The 21,462-nt window shown below is 37.4% G+C and overlaps 1 protein-coding gene across 1 annotated transcript; it reads left to right on the top strand.

The window, feature by feature from the left end:
• Positions 1–1,575: 1,575 nt before the first annotated feature.
• Positions 1,576–14,451, top strand: LOC149287855 (uncharacterized). The gene is made up of 6 exons (XM_089492448.1): positions 1,576–1,926; positions 2,865–2,934; positions 4,328–4,723; positions 5,440–5,469; positions 7,016–7,147; positions 14,117–14,451. The coding sequence occupies exons 1-6, from the start codon at positions 1,576–1,578 to the stop codon at positions 14,449–14,451; spliced, it is 1,314 nt and encodes a 437-aa protein (XP_089348574.1).
• The last annotated feature ends 7,011 nt before the right edge of the window (positions 14,452–21,462 follow it).

Genomic DNA, 21,462 nt, shown 5'->3' on the forward strand with positions numbered 1-21,462 from the left:
ACAGAAAAAGACATGAAGTGCATAAGGGCCAAGAGAAGTGTTTAAATAGCCTGTATTAGGTCCTCGGGCCTTTTATTGACCTCACCATTTAGATCACATCAACTCTAATTTCAGTAACAACGCGTATATGGCAACATGCAGCATGTTCTGTACATTCCTGTACAATCAGATATTTCTGCAGCAGTCCAGTGTTCTTCCAAAGCCAGTGTTATAATCAAAACAAGTATGTAGCAGAAGAAATAGCTAGATATTTGGTTTTATTTTTGTTTCCTGCTCCATTTGGAATGTTAATATGCCTTTCAGGCATGTTCAGGTCATTCTACCTTTCAGTTCCAATGACCTCTAGTTATACAAACACAGCACTATTTAGAGAAAAGAGCAAATTAAGACTCTGAGGGGATTTAATGAATGTGGCAAGAGTAAATCAAACTGCTGTCCAGAAAAAGTAAATTAAACAACATTAACTGTGCCCAAGATAAACTATAAACAGACTTTTAATAATTACTTAGTTGCATTAAAATAATCTGTACAATAAATCCAATATTCAATAATTTTTGGCAGTCTTATTATAATTCTTAATTCAATTGATATTTACTCTCAGGTGACTTTAGTAACACATAAAGATGTTCTAGTGTCACAGTACATAAAATTGGTTTTAACAATAAGATATTACACACGACATAACAAGTAGTGCATACCATTGGATTCATAGGGGGCGTAACACTGTCCAGCAGCCTCTCACCTGACCACACAACACACTCTCCAGCAGCCACACACCGTGCAACACATTATCCAGCAGCCGCTCATTCCACGCTACACACTATCCAGCATCCACTCACCCCCCCACGCAACATGCTATCCAGCAGTGCTCACCCCTTCCACAATACACTATCCAATAGACACCCTCCACAACACATTATCCAACGTAAACTTACCATGTAAGTAGCAGGCAGTCCAGAGACATACCATGAATGATCAGTTTGTAAATTTGACTTGTAATGCTGGTATATAGCATAAATACATTTTAAATAAGACATATTTCATTTCCTAATAGGAATAACTGGACCACAGAAAAAAACTCAAGATCAGGAATTTCAGGAATTAAATGAAGCACAGGGGAAAAAAATTCAGTTTCTTGAAGATGAAATGCTTCGCCTCACACAGACAGTGATCGATTTACAAACCTCTATGGCAGGAGTAAATGAAAATTTGAAAGTCACTGTTCAAGAGGATGCAAGTAAGATTATATCATCATGGCTTAACAATCTACAACCTACCGCCAGTGCTACTGGAGGTAAGACAGAAACAATCTATTTACCTGGATTTTCTGAAAGTGCTGAAAAAGATGATGGAGTGAGAGACATACTCTCCGAATTATCAAATGCCAAAGAAGAATTGAAAAGCAAAACTGATATGATAGATGAATTAAACAGAAAAATTAACACATATGAGGAACGTTTAATTGAGCTACAGGAAACTTTGCGTCAGCCTGTGGCAACAATGTCTAGTGCCAATGATATAGACAATAAAATTGAGTCATTGAGAGAAGAAATTCTAGAAGGAATGGATCGTAAAATGGCAGATCTTAAAAATTCTTGTGATTATAAATTAATTAACGTTCAGCAGCAGTGTGAGGATCATGAGACCAGTTGTTTAGGAGTAATAGAGCTTCTCAGGGAGAAGGAAACTGCACTTAAGAATGAAATAAATGAACTCAGGTCTCAACTTCAGTTGCAACCAAACAGTCCTGGCTGCTGCAAGAATAGTGATTTTGATAAAAAGTTGAATCATTTAGATGAAAAGATTGAGAAGGTTGCTGAAGCCAACAAGATACTCAACATTAGGTTAGACAATGAAGTAGCCCGGCTAAACAACGTCAACCCAGACAATATGTTTGAAGAAAGATTAAATGAGGTAGAATTTAAGGTAAATGTGACTGAGAAAAATGCAGAAGAGCATTGTTTTATATTGAGGAAACCTTGAGGGGTTTGATCTCATCTAATCATGATGAAATTAAGGATTTAATAGATAGAAAAGTTGCTCCACTAGAAGACAGATTTGAAAGTGTTTTACTGGAGATTACCAATACTTCTTCAGTTGACGGAACACATTTTGGTCATAATCTTGCTGAACAACAAACAGAACTAAATTCCGTCAAGTTTGCGATTCAGCAGATTGAGGGTCAACTGCAGTCCCTGTTAGAGGAAAAAGAAGGTGATCAGGGCACAGATGACAGACATGGTATCAATTACCAAATTTTCCTTCAGAGAGAAAATGACAATGCAATACTTCTCAAATTCTTAAATGATACAGTGAATGAAAAATTTGAACTAATCCAAAATAACAAGCTAGGAATTGAAACCTTGAATACAAATCTTAATTTTCTAAGATATAGTCTAAACAAAATTGAAGATGATGTAAACGTTTTAAATAATGAGATGATCCTGTTAAATGACCAGCTGATAGAAGTAAACTCTACTGCACGAAACACAAATACTGGTCTTTCTTCAAAAGTAGACGAACTAAGAAGACTCTTTAACCATACCTCATACTCTGTTTCCAATGACAAATGCTGCAAGAGTCTCCAGGACAAGTTTGAACTACTGAATGGCAGAGTAACAGCTGACAAAGGGAAGTGCCCAGATAATACTCAGGGAATTCGAACGGAGATTTCTAAAGTTGATGCAAGAGTTTCAAAGTTGGAAAACGTTTGTGGAAGGCTGGATACTATCTCTGGCAGTTTGCAGAGGATTAAAGATGGTCTAAACAAACATGTTACCAGTCTGTGGAACTGTATACATAGCATAAATGGGACAATAAAATCTCATACAAATGACATTTATGGCCTCAAGAATTCCGTCCAGGTGTTCAACAGTCAAGTCATCAAAATCACTTCTGATCTTCAAGATCTCCTTAAGAGTCAGCCTGGAGCGGGTAAGTGTACTAATCACATATCTACTTGAGTTGATAGTATCCAACATCACTGTTTTGACTTGTTCCAAAGGGTAAGTAGTGTTCATAGTAGCTTATTTGTGACATATCTTGTAACAATGCATATTGTAAAGCAATAGTCAATGATTTAGTGGTCTGTTTTTGATAATTGAGTTTTGTTTTATTGATGTGATGATTTATTCCTTCCTTTTCTTTTCTGGTCAAACATAAAAATGCCTACAAAAATAGAATAGGGAAAATCACATGAACTTGCTTTGTAGAATATTAACCTAATGTTCGCCTAGTACAGTGCTGTAATAGAAACAATACACAGAACATATTCAAAATATACATGGGGTACATGCAATAGCAAAATTATCTGGATTTATGCATGCAATTGAAATACAAAACAAGCAGAAATTGTGCATACCTCTCAAATGCAGAGGGCAGACATCCTGGGGACACCTTAACATTTTAGGCTGTATGGCTTTTATCAGGCTTTCAAGAAATGCTACTATGAATTAAAATTAATAGCTGAAGATGGGCAGGACCTCAATGCAAATTTGAATACAAATTAAATGTTGCTAACTAGCACAAAGCCTTACGCAACACCTCATTCATTCGACCAGAATACTATGCTTTTGCCTAGTGATTTTAGTGACTTTAGACTCCTAATTTAATTTGACATATGTCCTATAACTTGCACTGCTCTCAAAACCTGAAATCTTTGGATATATGCAAATCACATTATATACAGTAGTAGGTTTGCTGTAAACCACCATGATGCTTATTTAATAGATCACAGATAAGGTAGCAAGAGTGGAGTCATAACCTTTTTATATGTCTCTAGTATTTGTTTTATGAAGTAATTGTTTAGTGCTGTGGATGAAAAAGAACGAGGGGAGCTGTCTGTGAGAATAAGCTGTCCCTTTAAGTAGTATAATGACACCAATGGAATTCATATTAAGGCTTAGGGGGATTCCATCTCAGCAGTTGCCATAACTAAATTAATTTATCAAAAACTACCTTTTTAACTTTTTGTTTCTCAAATCAGTGTGATTTGAAGATATTTATTTTAAAAGTTATGGACTGAGATTGGTCACAGCAGAGCCACACAGTTTTATTTAATTAATGTAGGATTGACAGAACCACTTTAAGTCATCTGTGGTCTGTTAAAATATGCTTAATGGTCATGGTTAAGAACATAAGGGGACACCTTGTAAGGCAATCCCAATATTCAAGATGTGCTCAAAATGTTAATTTGTCCATATGGATGAAGCCACTAATCTGGTAACAACATATGTGCCTGTACAGCATACACATCCTGAGGCCAAATTTAATATAGATTTGATATTAAATATATTCAATCTTCTGTTTTGTTTTCTTTCTAATCTAGGGAAGGAGGTTGATGATACCCAACAAAAGGTTATACCTCCACCACCACCTCCAAGAACACCCCAAAAGCCAGTCTTCCCTCAGGTCCCACAGAAACCTGTTGTACCACAAACCCCTATAGAGCCTGCGCCACCAAAAGCACCAGAGCAGCCACTTAAACCTCAAGTACCTCAGCAACCATCCTACCCCAAACCAAGACCTGAACCATCTCAACCAGTAGCTCCTTTGTTGCCAGGAACAGTCATCACACTACCACTTCCTGGTAACAATGGGATCATACTAGAGACTGGTGAAGCTGGACCTCCAGGAAAAATACTGAAATCAGAATCAGGTCGACCTCAAGGGGTGGATGGACAGCAAGACATGCCAATTTCAACTGGGTTCGCTGGTGCACCAGGTAAGAGGACTGAACAATCTAATTATAAAGATGTAGTGTCTAATATTCATATGTTTCACGCCTCACAAGTTCCATATTGCAAGCAAATTCAAATATTTGTTATTATTAGTGACACATACAGCGAGAGTAGGTAATAGTAGTGTATTTCTTTAACAGATGACAGAAAATAAATTCTGGACCCTAGTTCAGAGCAATTATCTGCCTATTGTAGGTCACGCTACAATATTGAAGAGTGCATTTTCTGGAGATTTTTAAGCTGTGGAAATGACCCACAGTTTTATCAGTGCAGATTCTGTTGTAAGGAGATGGCACACTAATACTTTGATCTTCTCCTTCTCTTTTACCATTATCTGACTTTCTCACTTTTGCGTTTCTCTTCTCTATCCTTTGTCCTGTTTCTCTTTTTGATATGATGGCTGAAAGCTAGCTTATAATTGTTATTATTTTTTTTTAAATCAGAAGGCATAGAATGATTCACCGGAATCTTTATTTATGTGCCCTGTTTCCCAACCCCACAACTCAATTCCTTTCCATGAAATGCAGCTCTGGAGCTGTAGCATTTTTAGAAGTTATTTTTTTTTATACCAAGGACCAACGTTTGGTGAGGCTGTTAGGGGCAGTTTCGTTTGGTTGTTGCAGTAAATACAATAAAAAATGCATAAATAAAGAAAAAATACCACATGTATTAACAACTGAATTATTTCCTTGTTTTGCAGGATACCCCAAACCTACAGCAGACTCCAAAGGTAATTAATAATTCATTTTTCTGCAGAGGCTAGTTCCAAATAAAAATAAATATAAAAGAACTACACTGTAGTTTATTACAGTTATAAGACAGTAGGCTTCTGGATAAACTGTGATACGCTATTTCCATCAGCTTGGACAGGAGTGTTATACCTTACTCTCCAAGTTTTCATTCACAGAGTTTCTACACTGTGCTTTATATAATTTTCCTTATTTAAAAAAAGTCAAATATTTATGTTGTTCCTATTTATTTTATTTAATTTATTGGAATCTATATCATTCTCATTACCCATTACTCTCTGAGCAATCTTTCAGGACAATACTGAAAAAATTGCAGTGGCCAATAGCCATGGTATATCAGTGATCCGGGAAGCTGCCAATTTAGTGTTTTCTCTTTTGAAGTACAATTGGAAATGAGTTTAGTGGGTGGGGGTTTCTTGATTAAGAACAACAGCTAATATTTCTGATTAACGAGATTGACTTGTGTTACGGCCTCTGTGATGATCGATGTACCATACAGCACTTTAGTTTTGTTTAAAATACAACTTCATTGATACCATGATTTATACATCTAAAGCTTATATACTTTATTTTTGTTTAAATAATTTTCTCATGTATTTTCCTTTTCAGAGCTTCCAAACATACACATATTTTCAGAGTCACAAGGTAACATTTGTTTTAATATCGTAATATTTGATTTACTGACATATCTGTAGATTCATGAAACTGTATGGATTGGTTCAATAGTACCAATGGGGATATTATCCCATAAGATTACAAGGAGGCTAAAAATGTGTGAAGAATCACCCAGCGGAAGTTTAAAACATCAATTTGGATAAACAAAGTACTATAATGAGTATAATACACTTAGAAGTGCAGTAATTTCAGTTAATACTACAAATCGTTATTGCATCTAAACCCAATAACTGGGCAGAAATGTAGCGCAGCATGAAATATTCCAGTTGTCATCATATCAGACCCCAAAGACAGCGCTGACGAACTTCCCTTAACAAACATTCTTGCTTTAGACCATGTGTTTTCAGGGTTTTCCTTCATAAGGAACCTGGCTCAGTGTGCATCAATGTGTTAAAACAGGCCATATGGAAATCATGTAGTGAGGTCGCTATTGGTGGTTAACGTAAAGGCTTCAGGGCATAAAGATTTTACAGGTTCCTAGAGAGTTCAACAGTCCTGAAGTTAAGCTAAGCAGACATGCTACATTTTTAAACATATATGTAGATGTATGTAGTGTTACAGTCTACCAACAGCTCATAAGGTTTTAATATGAATATAAACATTTTTCGTGTTGGGGGATTTCCGATCCGATTTCTAAACATAAGCCCCTTCACTTGTATGTTACATGAAACACTACTAACCTAGTTCATAATCATAGCTGGAGTATTTTTATTTTATATATTTACATCATTTCCTATATTTCTACATTTAAAAAAAATGCATTGACAGCCATAAAAGTGCTTCATAATTTCTGGTTTGCTTATGTTGCCTTGTTACTGGCACTTAGTAATCTGTATTTTGTCCTGCTTTTAGGAGCCACTTTGTCAACTCCTCTAATATCTTTTTCTGCTGGGCTGATTGAACATCCAAATACTTATGATGTTGGAGTTATTCATTTTAACAAGGTCTTGGTTAATGATGGGGAACACTATAATCCTCTAACAGGTAACATTCCAATACAGACGTTTTGTAAGTAGAGATAAATCATTTTCTGTATGACATGGTATAATTGCACTTGTAGCTTATCCTCTGTGTCCAGGTTCTTCTAACTAGAACAGGGAAAAGAAAAAATGTCGGTGCGCTAAGCTAGTCTCAGGCTCAAATAATACAAATGTATAATATGAGGCCTACCAAACAGTGTGAGCATGTTGCAAATACAGTGTGTTGGCTGTACAATGTATACAAAAAACAAAATACTGTCTGCGCTTCTCACCCTAATAAAGTTGGCAACAAATATATAAACATAATATAAATGAGAGGTTTTGGTTATATGAATTGGCCAAAGCATAATTAAGCTCACCCGCCACGTCAAGGCACACTCTCAATAGGGTGAGAACCTACTCTCACCTCCTGCATAGTGGGCACACAAAGCAGTTTATACTGCTACCAAAACCTTATTAATGTGTTGGGGGAGGTGCAATTAAACCTCCTCCCATTTAACCCCTGGACAGCAAGCTGCAACCAGACTGATGAGGAGCCAACAACCTCAAATATGTGCAAAACAGGGAAAAGAAAAAATGTTGGTGAGCTAAGCTAGTCTCAGGCTCAAATAATACAAATGTATAATATGAGGCCTACCAAACAGTGTGAGCATGCTTCTAACTAGAACTACTTAGAACTTGATTAAAAGTCCAGTATCAGTTCTCTGAAAACTATTATTTTTTTCTTGCAGTCTGTTGCCTATGTATGTAGTACCAAAGAAAAATCATTCAACTGAAAATAATTAATGACTTGTATATCAAGAGTTCTATAATGTTAAAAAACTAGTTTCATATCGAAAGTTCTAAAAGAACGAACATCTCATTAGGACGTTTTTAATAACTCATCTCTCTATATAAGCTATGCTACATCCACAGATGTATGAACATCCCGGTGCTATCTAAAAGGAGGATATTAAGAATGCATTCTTAGCATCTATAATATTATGTCTTTTTTGCATTTATCTGGATAAATGCAATTACAGATACCTTTGAAAATTTGAACTTTATGAATCTATAAAGATTTTTCAGCCTTACTTTGTAAATATGACACTGAAGTGTAAAGTTTAAATCGCAGCTCTCTTTAATGTGGGGCAAAAGGGGGAGCTGCCCTGGGCCCAGACCTATAGCAACTGTTCCTTGGCTCCTGAAAATAGAAGTCTGTGCAGCCACCAGCACAGATCTCTCAACTAGCACTGTCTTCTATCATGGCCTGCACATCCACTGGTGGACTCCAGAGCAACATGATATCATATCCTGGTGACTCGCAGAAGGAAAATGACTTGTATTGTAGTTTGTGCTGAGAGTGCCTTATCAAAAATTAAAACATTTTTGGGTCTCTTGGTGTGGAAATCATTTTTAAAAGGTCTTAGCACTTTCAGTGATTCTGCACCACATCAAATCCCTTCAATAAATAGTTGTTTTACATCTGGACCTAATGAGTAAATCCTGTTTTATATGACAAGCTTCTTGGTACACCTCCTGCAAAGTTAAGAGCATATAAAAGTTCCTGGAAGTTTTTAACGTCAGTAGCGTATCAAATGATTGTCACTCATTTGCCGTTCCTTATGTTACTTTTGAGGCCCATAAATGGGAGTGTTTTCCTGTGGACTCACATTTGGGAGAGAAAGATTCCATTGCATAATCGTAAGGCTTTCTTACCTCATCTACTGTGAAGTAGGAGTTCACCATCCTGGAACACTTAACAGGACATTAGAACATGAGTCATTGATTATTCCGCTGCATTCCAGTTTACAGTTTCTTTGCCCAGTATGTACTTTTTCTTGATTGTTTGGATACACGTCAGGCTCTGTACTTATATGTATTATTCCAGTTTGGGCACATACAAAACAGCTGTATGTATGACCTGCTATTAAGCTAAATGTTGTATCCAAAGCGTGACGTACAATATATGACGCAAAAAAGCTAAAGTTGAGTCTTACCTACTAGTAGACCACAGAAGGTTTGGTTACCTAATTTCTGTTACTGACCTGTCAGGAGCCAGCGTTACAAAGAGATGAAACAGATTAAGTTATCTTTGAAATGTAACCATTTAAGGAACTTTTCAATTAAAACAATCAGTTTCTGAATTCATTTTAGCTCCTCTTGCCATCCGTTTGTAGACAGAATGTAACCCTCATGGGGCTCCTTTTTCTAGAACATGTTTTTGTCAAGTCAAAAAGTTTGTTTTGTTTCCTTTTAATTTGCTTAGTCGCATGCAAAACACCCAAGGAAACAAAGAAACAGTCATAATAAGCTTCCGCACATTTCTATTTATGTGACAGTTTCCACAAGATGGATCACAAGATTAAAGAATCAGTTACAAAATCATTTGTGTTATTACTAATCCCTTCATGACCAGATATATTTAGCAGCCACAATCTCCAAAGACTAGAGCTTTTGTGCTATCTTTGTTGTGTGTTTGTTCAACAACAATTTTCCCACACTTTGTCTTAACGTTATTACAGAGTGTTATTACAGAATGTTACTAAGCCATTCTATTGTTTACCACAAGGCAGGATTTTAAGGAGCCAGGCTGCTTGTCTAGTCTGGACCACCATGGCATGGAACATCATTTTGGGTGCACTCATTAACCCCTTAATGACAAAGCCTGTACATGTACGGGCTCAAAATGCATTGTTTTCAATGGGTTTAGGGACCACCCATTGTCCTTAAGGGGTTTTTAATGGTCTGTATTATGTACAATCATTATGCATTGTTTAGGTGCTTTTGCTGTTATTAAAGTCATGCAGAAAGTTAATATTTACCTTAAAAGGGATACTTAACTTTATAACACTATTCTTGAGAAAGCTTAATATTGACCTGGAAGTCACATCAGATACGCTAAGTAATAATTCCTACAATATACCACTGCTGAAATGTTTATATTTGTATGGTGAAATATGTACATTAAATTTAGTGAATCACAAAGATTTGACTATGCATTATTATGCAGGGAGTTTGGTCCTCTATGATGCAGTTATATTGAAATTTCCAACTTACCTGCTCACTCGTAGTTTAATTATTACTTGGGAAGGGTAGTGTCCTGTAGATGCATATTTTTTCAGTTTTTGCAGTGTATACCGGGTCTGGTAGTAATTAGTAAGTAGTAACAGAGTTTTCTTCTTATGGCTCTGTTGCAGACACATTATTTACCTTGTAAGAATCTGTTGTCTAGAGAACTTGAAATCACAAGATGTGAAACAGGACTTTATCTAATTCCTCACTGAATGAAGGTCTTGTTCATATGATATGGCGTAAACAACATAAAAACAGATATAGTAGAATATACTAAATCCATTTTTGTTTGATTCATATTTGTTGAGTACCATATTCCATTCTGTATTAGAAAAAAATAGTACAGCAATGATGAAAATAATGCTGCAGGAAACCATCTAGAATATGTATAGCTCTTATGAGTGCTATCTTCTACGAACCATTTCCAGCAACTATCTCAATGGGAACAAATGGATGGTGGCATAGCACCTACCATGCAGGGTCTGAGCCAACGTAGGCTAGTCTGTTATGTCGGTCCATTATTATTATTATTATTATTAACTTTTATTTATATACCGCTAACAATTTACGCAGCGCTTAATACAAAACATATATACAAGGGATATGACAAAACTAGAACTGGCAGACTAAGACAAACCGATACATTAGGTAAAAAAGGCCCTGCTTGCAAGCTTACAATCTAGAGGGGATGGGTATAGAGAACAGGGGGCAGATGAATGGTAGATAATATATGAACGTTTTAGCCGTTAACATTGTACGCTTCTTTGCAAATTGGTTTTGAGGTATTTCTTAAATATTGAGAGGTAGGGTGAACGCTGGAGGTTAGGCTGAAGTGAGTTCCAGAGATATGGGGCAGCACGAGTGACATTTTGGAAGCAAAAGGGAGGATTAAGAGCTTTAGTCCATGGGAAGAAAGTAGAAATCAAATATTTTTTTATAGGGGCCAAAATGTATAGTGGAGCAATACCATGCAGGGCTTTGTATGTTAGTGTAAGGATTTTAAATGTAATTCTTGATGAATTAGGGAGGGCCTTGGGAGTTAATTAAGTTAACCCTTGCAGCAGCATTTTGGCTAGATAGCAGGGGAGAGAGTGGAGACAAGGTATTATCAAAGGGTTTTGCAATAGTCGAAGCGAGAGATAATACGTGAATGAACTAGGTTTTTGTGGCCCCTTGGGTGAGAAAAGGGTGGATGTGAGTGGAGAGTTAACAGGTTGAGAGTTTAGTGAACAAGCCCCAATGTGTTTGGATCACTAGCACATAAAATATGGCTGCTGTCTATGGAGTGTGCAACATAAACAAACACAGCTGCACAGTGGCCCATTATATCATTTAACCCCCTGGATGACAATTGCCGGTCCGGGCACGTCACCGAAATTCAAGTCGTTAACGACAATTGACGTGCCAGGACCGGCACGTCTTTAAACGGGTGCAGAAAGCGATCTATTTTCGCTTTCTGCACCGGACCGGCGTTGCTGTAATGCCTCGACCTCGAGGCATTCAGCAACGCCATGATCGGAACAAAGGGGCCATCTCTGGCCCCTCCCCGGGGCGTCAACGCCCGTTTTAAAAACGATCGCCTCCTAAACTTAAATGGTGTCGCTGGAATGCCTCGATCAGGAGGCATCCAGTGACACCAAACACTTACCTGGGGATGGACTGTGACCGCTCCGGAGAGCGGTCACAGCCGCAGCTGCCGTTGATCTTCGCCATCGGCAAGATGGCGGCGGCCCGGGAAAAAAAACAATAAAGACGAAAAAGACGAATCAGGAGAACCTTCAAGTTAAAAAATGTTAAAAAATGTTTTTTTTTAAAAAGGCAAAAAAAAAATAAATATATATATATATAAAAAATATATTTTTGTGAGCAAGTCCTAAAATTAGCATATTAGCTTAAAACAATTCTCGCATGGAAAGAGTTAAAATACTGGGATATTAAATGCCCATGGGGTGTCTACTTTTAAAAAATGTATGATTTGATGGGGTAAATTGAATTGGCCGGGTTCAACAAGATCCCAATTAACACAGGGGGGAAAGGATGGCCACACATTTAATTTCCAATTAGAAAAATGCACACGTACCAAATGTGGCCTTTTAGTTCCCCCAAAAAATGACAAACCCATGCATGTGGGTTTGGCAAACCCACTGTACTCAGGAGATGTTGCTGAACACATATTGGGGTGTCGTGTGACAGCGGCATATACCAGGAGCTGTAAATTCATACATAAAGTAGGTGTGTGTGGGAAAAATACACACACACAAAAATACTACTGCAAACTTTGAAAAAATGCTGGTGGTAAAATGTGTGCATGCAAAGAGTTAAAATGCCAGCATTTAAAATACCCTGGGGTGTCTAGTTTTCAAAAATATATGGTTTTGTTGGGCACACTGAAATGGCCCGGCTCAAAGATGTACCAAATAGGGCATGGGCAGTGGATCCCCAAATGCCAAAGTTCAACATTGAAAAATGTGCATGCCCCAAATGTGGCCCTTTTGCCCCCAAACAGCCAGGCAAAATCATTCTTGTGTGGTATCGCTGTACTCAGGAGATGTTGCTAAACACATATTGGGGTGTTTTGTGATAGTGACATATACGAGAACTTTTTAATTCATACCTGAAGTAAAAGGTGTGTGAAAAAACAAATGCAAAAAAATGACTACCACAAAGTTTGACAAAGACTGGTGGTAGATATGGTGCATGGAAAGAGTTAAAATATAGCATTTGAAATACCCTGGGTGTCTAGTTTTCAAAAATATATGGCTTTATTGGGCACACTGAAATGGCGCGGCTCAAAGATGTACCAAATAGGGCATGGGCAGTGGATCCCCAAATGCCAAAGTTCAAGATTGAAAATGTGCATGCCCCAAATGTGGCCCATTTGCCCCCAAACAGCCAGGCAAAATCATTCATGTGAGGTATCGCTGTACTCAGGAGATGTTGCTAAACACATATTGGGGTGTTTTATGATAGTGACATATACCAGAACCTGTTTATTCATACCTGAAGTAAAATGTGTGTGAAAAAACAAATGCAAAAAAATTACTACCATAAAGTTTGACAAAGGCTGATGGTAGTATAAGTGCTTGGAAAGGGTTAAAATACTAGCATTTGGAATACCCTGGGCTGTCTAGTTTTCAAAAATATATGACTATATGACAAAGATACCCGAAATGGCACATGGGGGGAAGAATTACCAGATTTGGAAAAAATGGCTTTGAAATAGCAAAACGCTACCTGTACTTATTGCTCCATAACGTGCAGAAAAAAGCAAAAAAACATAAAAACATTGGGTATTTCTAAACTCAGGACAAATAGTAGAATCTATTTAGCAGGTTTTTTTATTACCTTTTATAGATGAATAAAAGTTTTTTCAGCTAAAAGTTAGAAACAGTCATTTTTTTCTAAATGTTTCACCATATTTTATACTTTTTTTAATAGTAAATAATATGATACAATCAAAACAATGTCATCTAAAGAAAGCCCTTTTTGTCCTGAAAAAAACTATATCTAATGTGTGTGGGTTCAGTAAACGGGAAAGAAGAGAATTACAGCTAAACACGAGCAGCGCAGAAATGTTAAAACGGCCGTTGTCACGAAGGGTACAAAAAGTAAAATCAGCCTTTGTCACGAAGGGGTTAATGCAATAGTCCACAGCAGTTGCCTGTGGACTAAGACTGGCCCTGCTATAACCGTACATGGGCTTGTCTTATATGCAGGATAGTCCGCCTATACCATACATTTTCCCTTACTGCATTAAACTCTACTACTTCTGCTGAAAGGCTGTTCCATTGATCTACCATCATCTCAGTGCAAGCAGTAAACTGTTCAAGTGATTTTTCTGCAACGTAGACCATGTATATTGTAATTTAAAGTTGCCATGTCAGTTATGACTAACCCCTTTTTTTCTTATTCCCAAAAGGTATTTTTACAGCTCCCATCGAAGGACGTTACATGATCACGGCGGTCCTCACTTCTGCGCAAAATATTCATGTAGAAGCTGTTTTGTCGGTGTCCAATGTCAGTGTAGCACAGATGGACACATCTGGTTACAGAAAAGAGCTTCTGGAATATCACAGAATCGGCTCTAGGCAAACGTGTGGAGGAGTGGGAACTTTCAATCTCATTCTGCACCTGAAGGTTGGCGACGAAGTCAGCATCGTGCTAACAGGAGGCAAACTTGCCCAATCAGACTCTGATGAGATGTACTCTACTTTTAGTGGCATCTTTTTATATCCTTATTCTTCTGAGAGCTAACACACTGTTTAACAAAGACATTCACGAATGATGCTATGCAATTCTTGTTGGAGTGTTAATATATATGATTTACCTATATATATATATTTCTTTTGTGAACGGGTATAGGATTTAATTTGTACCCGCTAATATTCTCACTATGCTAAAATGCTTTCAGGTCATTTTCACCTTTGTTTTCTATAATAATTATCTTGAGCACTGCTCTTAGTTTAGCAAAAAACATTATTTTTATCACGGATCTCTTTTGTTAGTAGGCTACGGAAATTGATGTCATCCTGTGTTTGTAATCTCAGGATCCATAATTTGATATTTTTATGGATTTTATTTTTTGGCCATTATTTAATTTTAGGATTCCATTTGACTAATGATTTCCAAAAAACAGCTATATAAAAATGTTTTCTATAGCTTTGTGAAGTGGTTTTGAAAAATCCTTTTGTGAAACTTTTTTTTTATATAATGATCCCAGGCATTGCTGTTATTTTTGCAAACAGTTATTATTTTTACCGATGAAAATGAATATTCAGAATTGTATTTTCCACTGTTTTTGCTTTTCGTGGGTCCAAAATTTAATTTCTGGTATGTGTTTTACATTTATCACCTTTTAATGTTGGTGCATTGACTAGCTTTTTCCAAGTAACTATATATATATATATATATATATATATTATTTATTTTTTTTATTATTTTTTTTCCCACAGCTATGTATACCGTCCCTTTTAATTCAGTGTTGCTTCTCTCAGAAAGCTGTCAGATACCCCCGGACATCTGCACATACTGGGCAAGCAGATTCAGACTTATCTTCTTTTGCATATATCTGGTATAAAATACAAATTGCGGCTGCATGTGGCTTCTCAGAAGGGGAGCAAACTATAAGCCATAAAGGAAACATTTTTAAAGACTACAACATCCAAAAATAGTTGTGTAATAATAATAATAATAATGTATAATTTATTCCAGAAAATAATTACTGTATACGGTTACTGTAAAGGAGCCATGTTATACTGTATATTTTATTAATACTCACTTTATCGTGCTTACTGGTATAGCGATGAGCCAGTGGTGAACACAAATGCTTTTTTTAAAGTTTTTTTTCTTTGATTGAATTGTGAATGTTTTAAATTAATCTAATCGAATTGGACTTTGTATTTAAATGTGACAGGAGTCTATTCAGGAACTGTATTTGTGCAGCCAGGGATAAGGTCACATATCTTTAACAAATCAATCGGCTTCTCACTCAGATTCTTATATAGATTTTTATATATTCTTATATAGACAAAAGTAGAAATATGTCAACTGCACTACATCTAATTAAGAGCTTATGTATAAATGGCTATAGCGTGAAGTGGTAAAAGGGTGCAGTCACCATAGTAACCAATATAATGACAAATTTAACATCCCCTGTACATAACACCCATACTTTGAGTTATTTTTATTAGGTTATAAACATGTGGTATCTTTGAGGTGGGTGGCAAACATTTCTAGTTAGTGTAGAAAGTAATGTACAGGTAAGCAGAGGATTGGTACCTACTTGGCAAGCCTAGTCACCCCCCCCAGTCCATGTCCCACCTTAACTAACATACTTTTACATTCATTCACAATAACACACACTCATACACACTTACCTTGCCTTCATAGCAGCTTGCACGCTGTGCGACTGGCCATTATGTTACTGTATGTTCACATAACGGTATGTTACATGGACCCACTGACTTTCTGCTTCTGTTAAGAATTAGAACTGACCAAGGTGGCAATTACACCCTGGACCAGTATGCCTCTGCAGATAAGAGACGTTTTATATCAATAAACAAACCAAACCACATTCAGTCCATGGTCCTGCCTTGTATTTAGGATAGCCTAATGCATAACCCGTGCATGTAGCCGTATGCCAATTCAATACACTTTGTTAACATGCCACACCTACTGAAAGTCTGTTCCACTCATCTATAACAATCTCAGTGAAGTAAATCCTCATATCCTCTGGAATGATATTTATCATGAAAGCTTGATAGGCAATGTGGTCCAATCATTGTACGGATGCTTTCCCATCCTCTATCACATCTGCATAAATGAATAACAGCTGTTATTTCCATTCACTCAGTACTCACGCTGCCAGATATTGTTTGCTGCCCATTCATTGTATGTGCAGTTATATGTGTAACAACCAAAAGCAGAAAATATGCTCTATATTTCTCTAAAATTGTGATGTCACTATATTTTTGTCAGTGTTTGGGTATGATATGCTCTTTCTAATTAAAATGATATACTATAACTGAATTGTTTTGTTACGTGAGACACTTTATCCTTGGATATGTTTTGCTTGGTTATACATCTAACCTATTCCAAATAGTGTTAAAGTAGAAAGCAAAAAGAAAACCGAATGCTCAGTACAGTTACTATCATCAAATAACCAACATGGTTCCAAAGGGGAAGGTTGTGTGCTTTTTGGGTCTAACACAAGCATGGAAAAGACCAGGCCTGGGGTGGCCAGCTGATGACTAATTGACGCTCACCTACTTTTGCTATCTCTCGTACAGCACATTCAGTCCGTGTGTGTGTGTCTGTCTGTCCGTCCATCTAGGGGGTGCCTCCACGTACATCATTTTATTGGCAGCTGGCCTTGAAGTAACAGAGCCAATTTTAATCGTAGTCCAGTCGTAGAAATGTGAGCATAAACCTTTTGAAATGTTCCCAAGTCAGCATCATTCCAAAAATGAATGAAAAAGTCTTAAGATTTCCTCCTAAAACTGAAGTTCCCAAAACCATACATGCCAGCATTACGTTTTAATTTTAAAACTTGTTTTTCTTTCAGTGTTTTATGGGACTCATGCTGGAAGAATCATGTCAGAATCTTATTTGGTGAAAATCATATTAAGGGAAATAAGTATTTGAATGAAAAACTATTCATATGTTTGCTTTTTAGTTTCAAGGATATTTGGACAGAACAGATTTTAAGTCATTGAGCTTCGTTGGACCAAAGTGTTAAATTGTCTCGTTCTCAATAGGATGGATATAAGCTTTGATCTACTCTGGAAAGCAGTGAATTTTTATTGAGTAGCATTTGTTGTGAGGAGTTGGCGCATGTTCCTTGACTGTGTTCCCTGGGAGTTGAGACTACAGCGGCTACAATTTAGTGGTGTTTTTTCAAACAGAACTTGTTGGGTCTTTGAATTTGGCCCACACATTCTTATTGTGATGTGTCTCCTGACTACAATATGATTGAAGAGTATACATTGAAGTGTTGAATTAATGCCGTACAAAGGATACCATTTGCATTAGACCAACTCTTCAGCTTTTCCTGCAGACTATACGTTAAATGATTGTGTGTCTGCGATAATATATAAAATACCAGGACATATCCTGTAAAGCAGAAATTAGCCAATTCAAAGCAATAAATCAGCGGTGTGATATAATACCCAAAGAGTATATAAAACTCTGCGTGTAGTCTCCAAGGAGACATATTCACAGTATGTTAGTTGGTATACACTTCCTAGGTTCTCAGAAACATATGCCTAATGCAAACAAAAAGCAATCATGAGTGTTAATAGGTGCTTCTGAAAACTGGAATGTGTTCCAGGGATTAAATGGCATTTATTATAAACTGCTGTAAACTCACAGAAGGACCCAAAAGTGTCATATATTAACCTTTCAGTGTTTTACGACTTAACTCTTTTCAAGACACTATAGTGACAGAAAATATAATGTAAGTAAAGGTAAGTAAAGATAATGATAAGTAGGGAGAGGGGGTGAGGGGAAGGCAGTTAGAAGGGGCAGAGGGGGGGGAGGCAGTGAGAAAGGGCAGGGGGAAGGCAGTTAGAAGGGGTGGGGGGAGGCAGTTAGAAGGGGCAGGGGGGAGGCATTTAGAAGGGGCAGGGGGGAAGCAGTGAGATGGGACAGAGGGGGGGCAGTGAGATGGGGCAGAGGGGGGGGCAGTGAGATGGGGCAGAGGTGGTAGATAGTGAGAAAGGGGAGTTTTGTGACAAGATTTTTTTCCTTTCATTTTTTGGGATAGGGGGGGTCCCACAGGAGTAGTCCGCACAGGGCGCCGGAACACTTAAGGCCGGCTCTGGTCGCATGTGCGTAAGTATAAAACCATAATGTTCTGGGGCCGCTTACACATTCCCCATAGTAGCATTATAAGATTTTCATGACCACTTATGGATCATAATGCCATGTATGGGGAAAATCCAACTAATGCTGTCATTTTTACATTCGCAATGACCAGTAATGCTTAGCTCTGCAATCCACACACACTTTTCATCATATTAAGTATGACAAATAATTTCTCTTATCTTTACCAGAATCAGCATAAATCCTGAGCAAAGACAATACAAAGAAGTGGAAACATATGGTGATGAAGAAGTAGATGGAAAAAAATTAGATTTTGTAATGTTACAAATATTCGCCAACCTTTCTACCATTTTTAGGATCCCTATAGGGGTTCATTCCACCTACTGATACAGTTTATTTTGTTTATTAATATTATATTTTACTTATATAGCGCCAACAATTTATGCAGCGCTTAATACAATACATATATTCAAGGGTTATGACAAGATGAGAATTGACAGACTAAGACAAACAGAGACACTAGGTGGAGAGGGTCCTGCTTTCTAGTTTATAATCTTGAGGGAAAAGGGTGAAGACAAACATAAGGCACAGAAAAAGGTGAGAGGTAGTGTGGGGCTATATCAGTAACAGGGACGTTCTAGCAGCTAAGATGGCGCAGCTTCTCTGAAGAAGTTGGTATTGAGATTTTTCTCTTGAATGTTGGGAGGGAGGGTGAATGCTGAAGGTTCGTTGGAAGTAGGTTCCAGAGATATGGGGCAGCCTGAGTGAAATCTTGTAGACGGGAAAAGTAAGAGGTGATAAGTGAGGAGGAGAGCCTTAGCCCATGGAAAGAACGTAAGGATTGAGCAGGAGAGTATTTGCTTATAAGGGCAGAAATGTATGGAAGAGCAGTGTTATGGAGGGCCTTATATGTTAGTACCAGGATTTTACATTTAATTCTTAAGGTAATAGGGAGCCAGTGGAGGGAGCAGACGTAGAGTAGTGTGCAGGGAAGATTAGCCTAGCAGCAGCATTTAGGATATACTGCAGAGGAAAGAGTCAAGAAGAGAGTTGCAATAGCCAAGACAGGAAAGGATAAGGGAATGAACCAAAGTGAGGAATGGGCGGATGCGAGAGATGTTTTTTTAGATGCAAGTGGTAGGATCTGGAAATGTGAGGGATGAAGGAGAGGTTTGAGTTAAGGTTCACCCCAATACAGCAGACAAAGAGGGCGGACCGCACCAACACCGAATGTTCCTTATTGCACGAGCAGGACTTCACTAAATACCCACAAATGGTTTAACAAATTCAAAAGACGCTCAGCTATAAAAGGCATCAGGTCTGGTAAGTGGAAGTCATGTTGTTAATGGTGATAGAGAACTCAGGTACTGGGGTGGAGATGGAAGGAGGAAAAAGAATGAGTTCAGTTTTAGAAAGATTAAGTTTCAGGTAAATGGGGGTGTTTCCCACTGACATCAGCGGGAAAGCCCCCGACATCAGCAGGAAAGCCCACTGATGGCCCACCAGCGTCATTGGGACCGCCTGCTGATGTTGGTGGGCAGTCCGTGCCGCGCCCCGCAAGGAAAAGCTCCGGGTATCCGGAGGTCAGAAGTCCTCAGGTATGTATACAGATATAGTGACAGTCTAGATGTCCCCACCAATAAAATAAAATAAATGTTACATAATTATGTATATTACATCATACCTGATAAAAGAAAATACATGGCTTTACTATCATTAAGAAGCACAAATTCTATTATTTTTAAAAGCTTGATTGAATAAGACTTTAATGTGTCTGACACACAACACAAGTATGCAGTAAGCCCCTTCCAAAGATCTCACTTCAGTTATGACATAACAAAAATATCTGTACTTAGAATTTGTTTATAATACTCTGTAAAATAACAGATTTCTCAAGAATAATTTGGACAATTTGTGAACATAGCAGATACAATAGTTTCAGAATGGAGATTATGCAATGCATTGGCAGTGGAACAGAGATGTAACTTGTGCACACATTACAGATGTGTTAGTATTAAGAATCATATTAGAAAGTATAGAATAATTACAGAGTGTGTAATGTAATCATATGGTTGGGTGCAGGAGTTTATTTATCTACAGTACTACCAATTTTGCTGCTAGCTTTAAGGTGTTAAAGATTAGCTTCAAGACATATTTCTCCTTGTTCTTTCCAAGTAACTTGTTCTGCTTCTAGAGCTGGAGTTCAACATGCTGTTCAACAAGATGTGTTTCTTACTTCCAATGGTCATTATTAGGTGGACAGAATTTGTAAACCAGAACAGGGTTGAAGGAAAATGTATTTTTTCGTCCAAGCATGTGGCGAATGACAACTGGTGGCATTTGTGTTAAAATAGATGATCATAAATCTACACTCTTCAATAAAGGTCATTTTGTACACAACATTTTCATTTTAACTATAACATTAAAGGCAGCTCTAGAAAGAATCTTCTGTATCATAGAAAATTTTATCGTGAAATAAACAGTGAGAATGGTTTGAACATTTCCATTGCCGAACAAAACTTTGATAATCTGGAAACCGTGAAGATATAAATGGCATCACCATATCATTTTAAAAAGAGAGTATGTAATATACACCAAAATAATTTAGCCTTCTGAAGTGACATTCAGGAACTCTCATTGCTTTACTTGCAATCCATAAAAAAAAATGTATAGCTCAATTTTGCCAAGCTAATTAAATGGAATGGGGTGCAGCCAACTAGAACCAGCTCCACTATCGGTCCATTAAACGTTTGCCTCCCTGTTTGTTTCTGACATGTAATCCTTCTACATGTGCTATTGTTGATGGAAACACATAATGAATCCCAAAGCAAGCAGCTGGTCTGCAAAACAAGTTTGAGGGAACCTGTCATATTTGTTAAAATCATGAATCTGTGGAAATCTTATCATAATGTCTAACAATTCCCTGCCATCTATGGTACTTCA

Source organism: Sceloporus occidentalis, unplaced genomic scaffold (assembly GCF_023333645.1).
Source record: "Sceloporus occidentalis isolate IW3139 unplaced genomic scaffold, rSceOcc1.0.p SCAF_56, whole genome shotgun sequence".
NCBI classification, from domain to species: domain Eukaryota; kingdom Metazoa; phylum Chordata; class Lepidosauria; order Squamata; family Phrynosomatidae; genus Sceloporus; species Sceloporus occidentalis.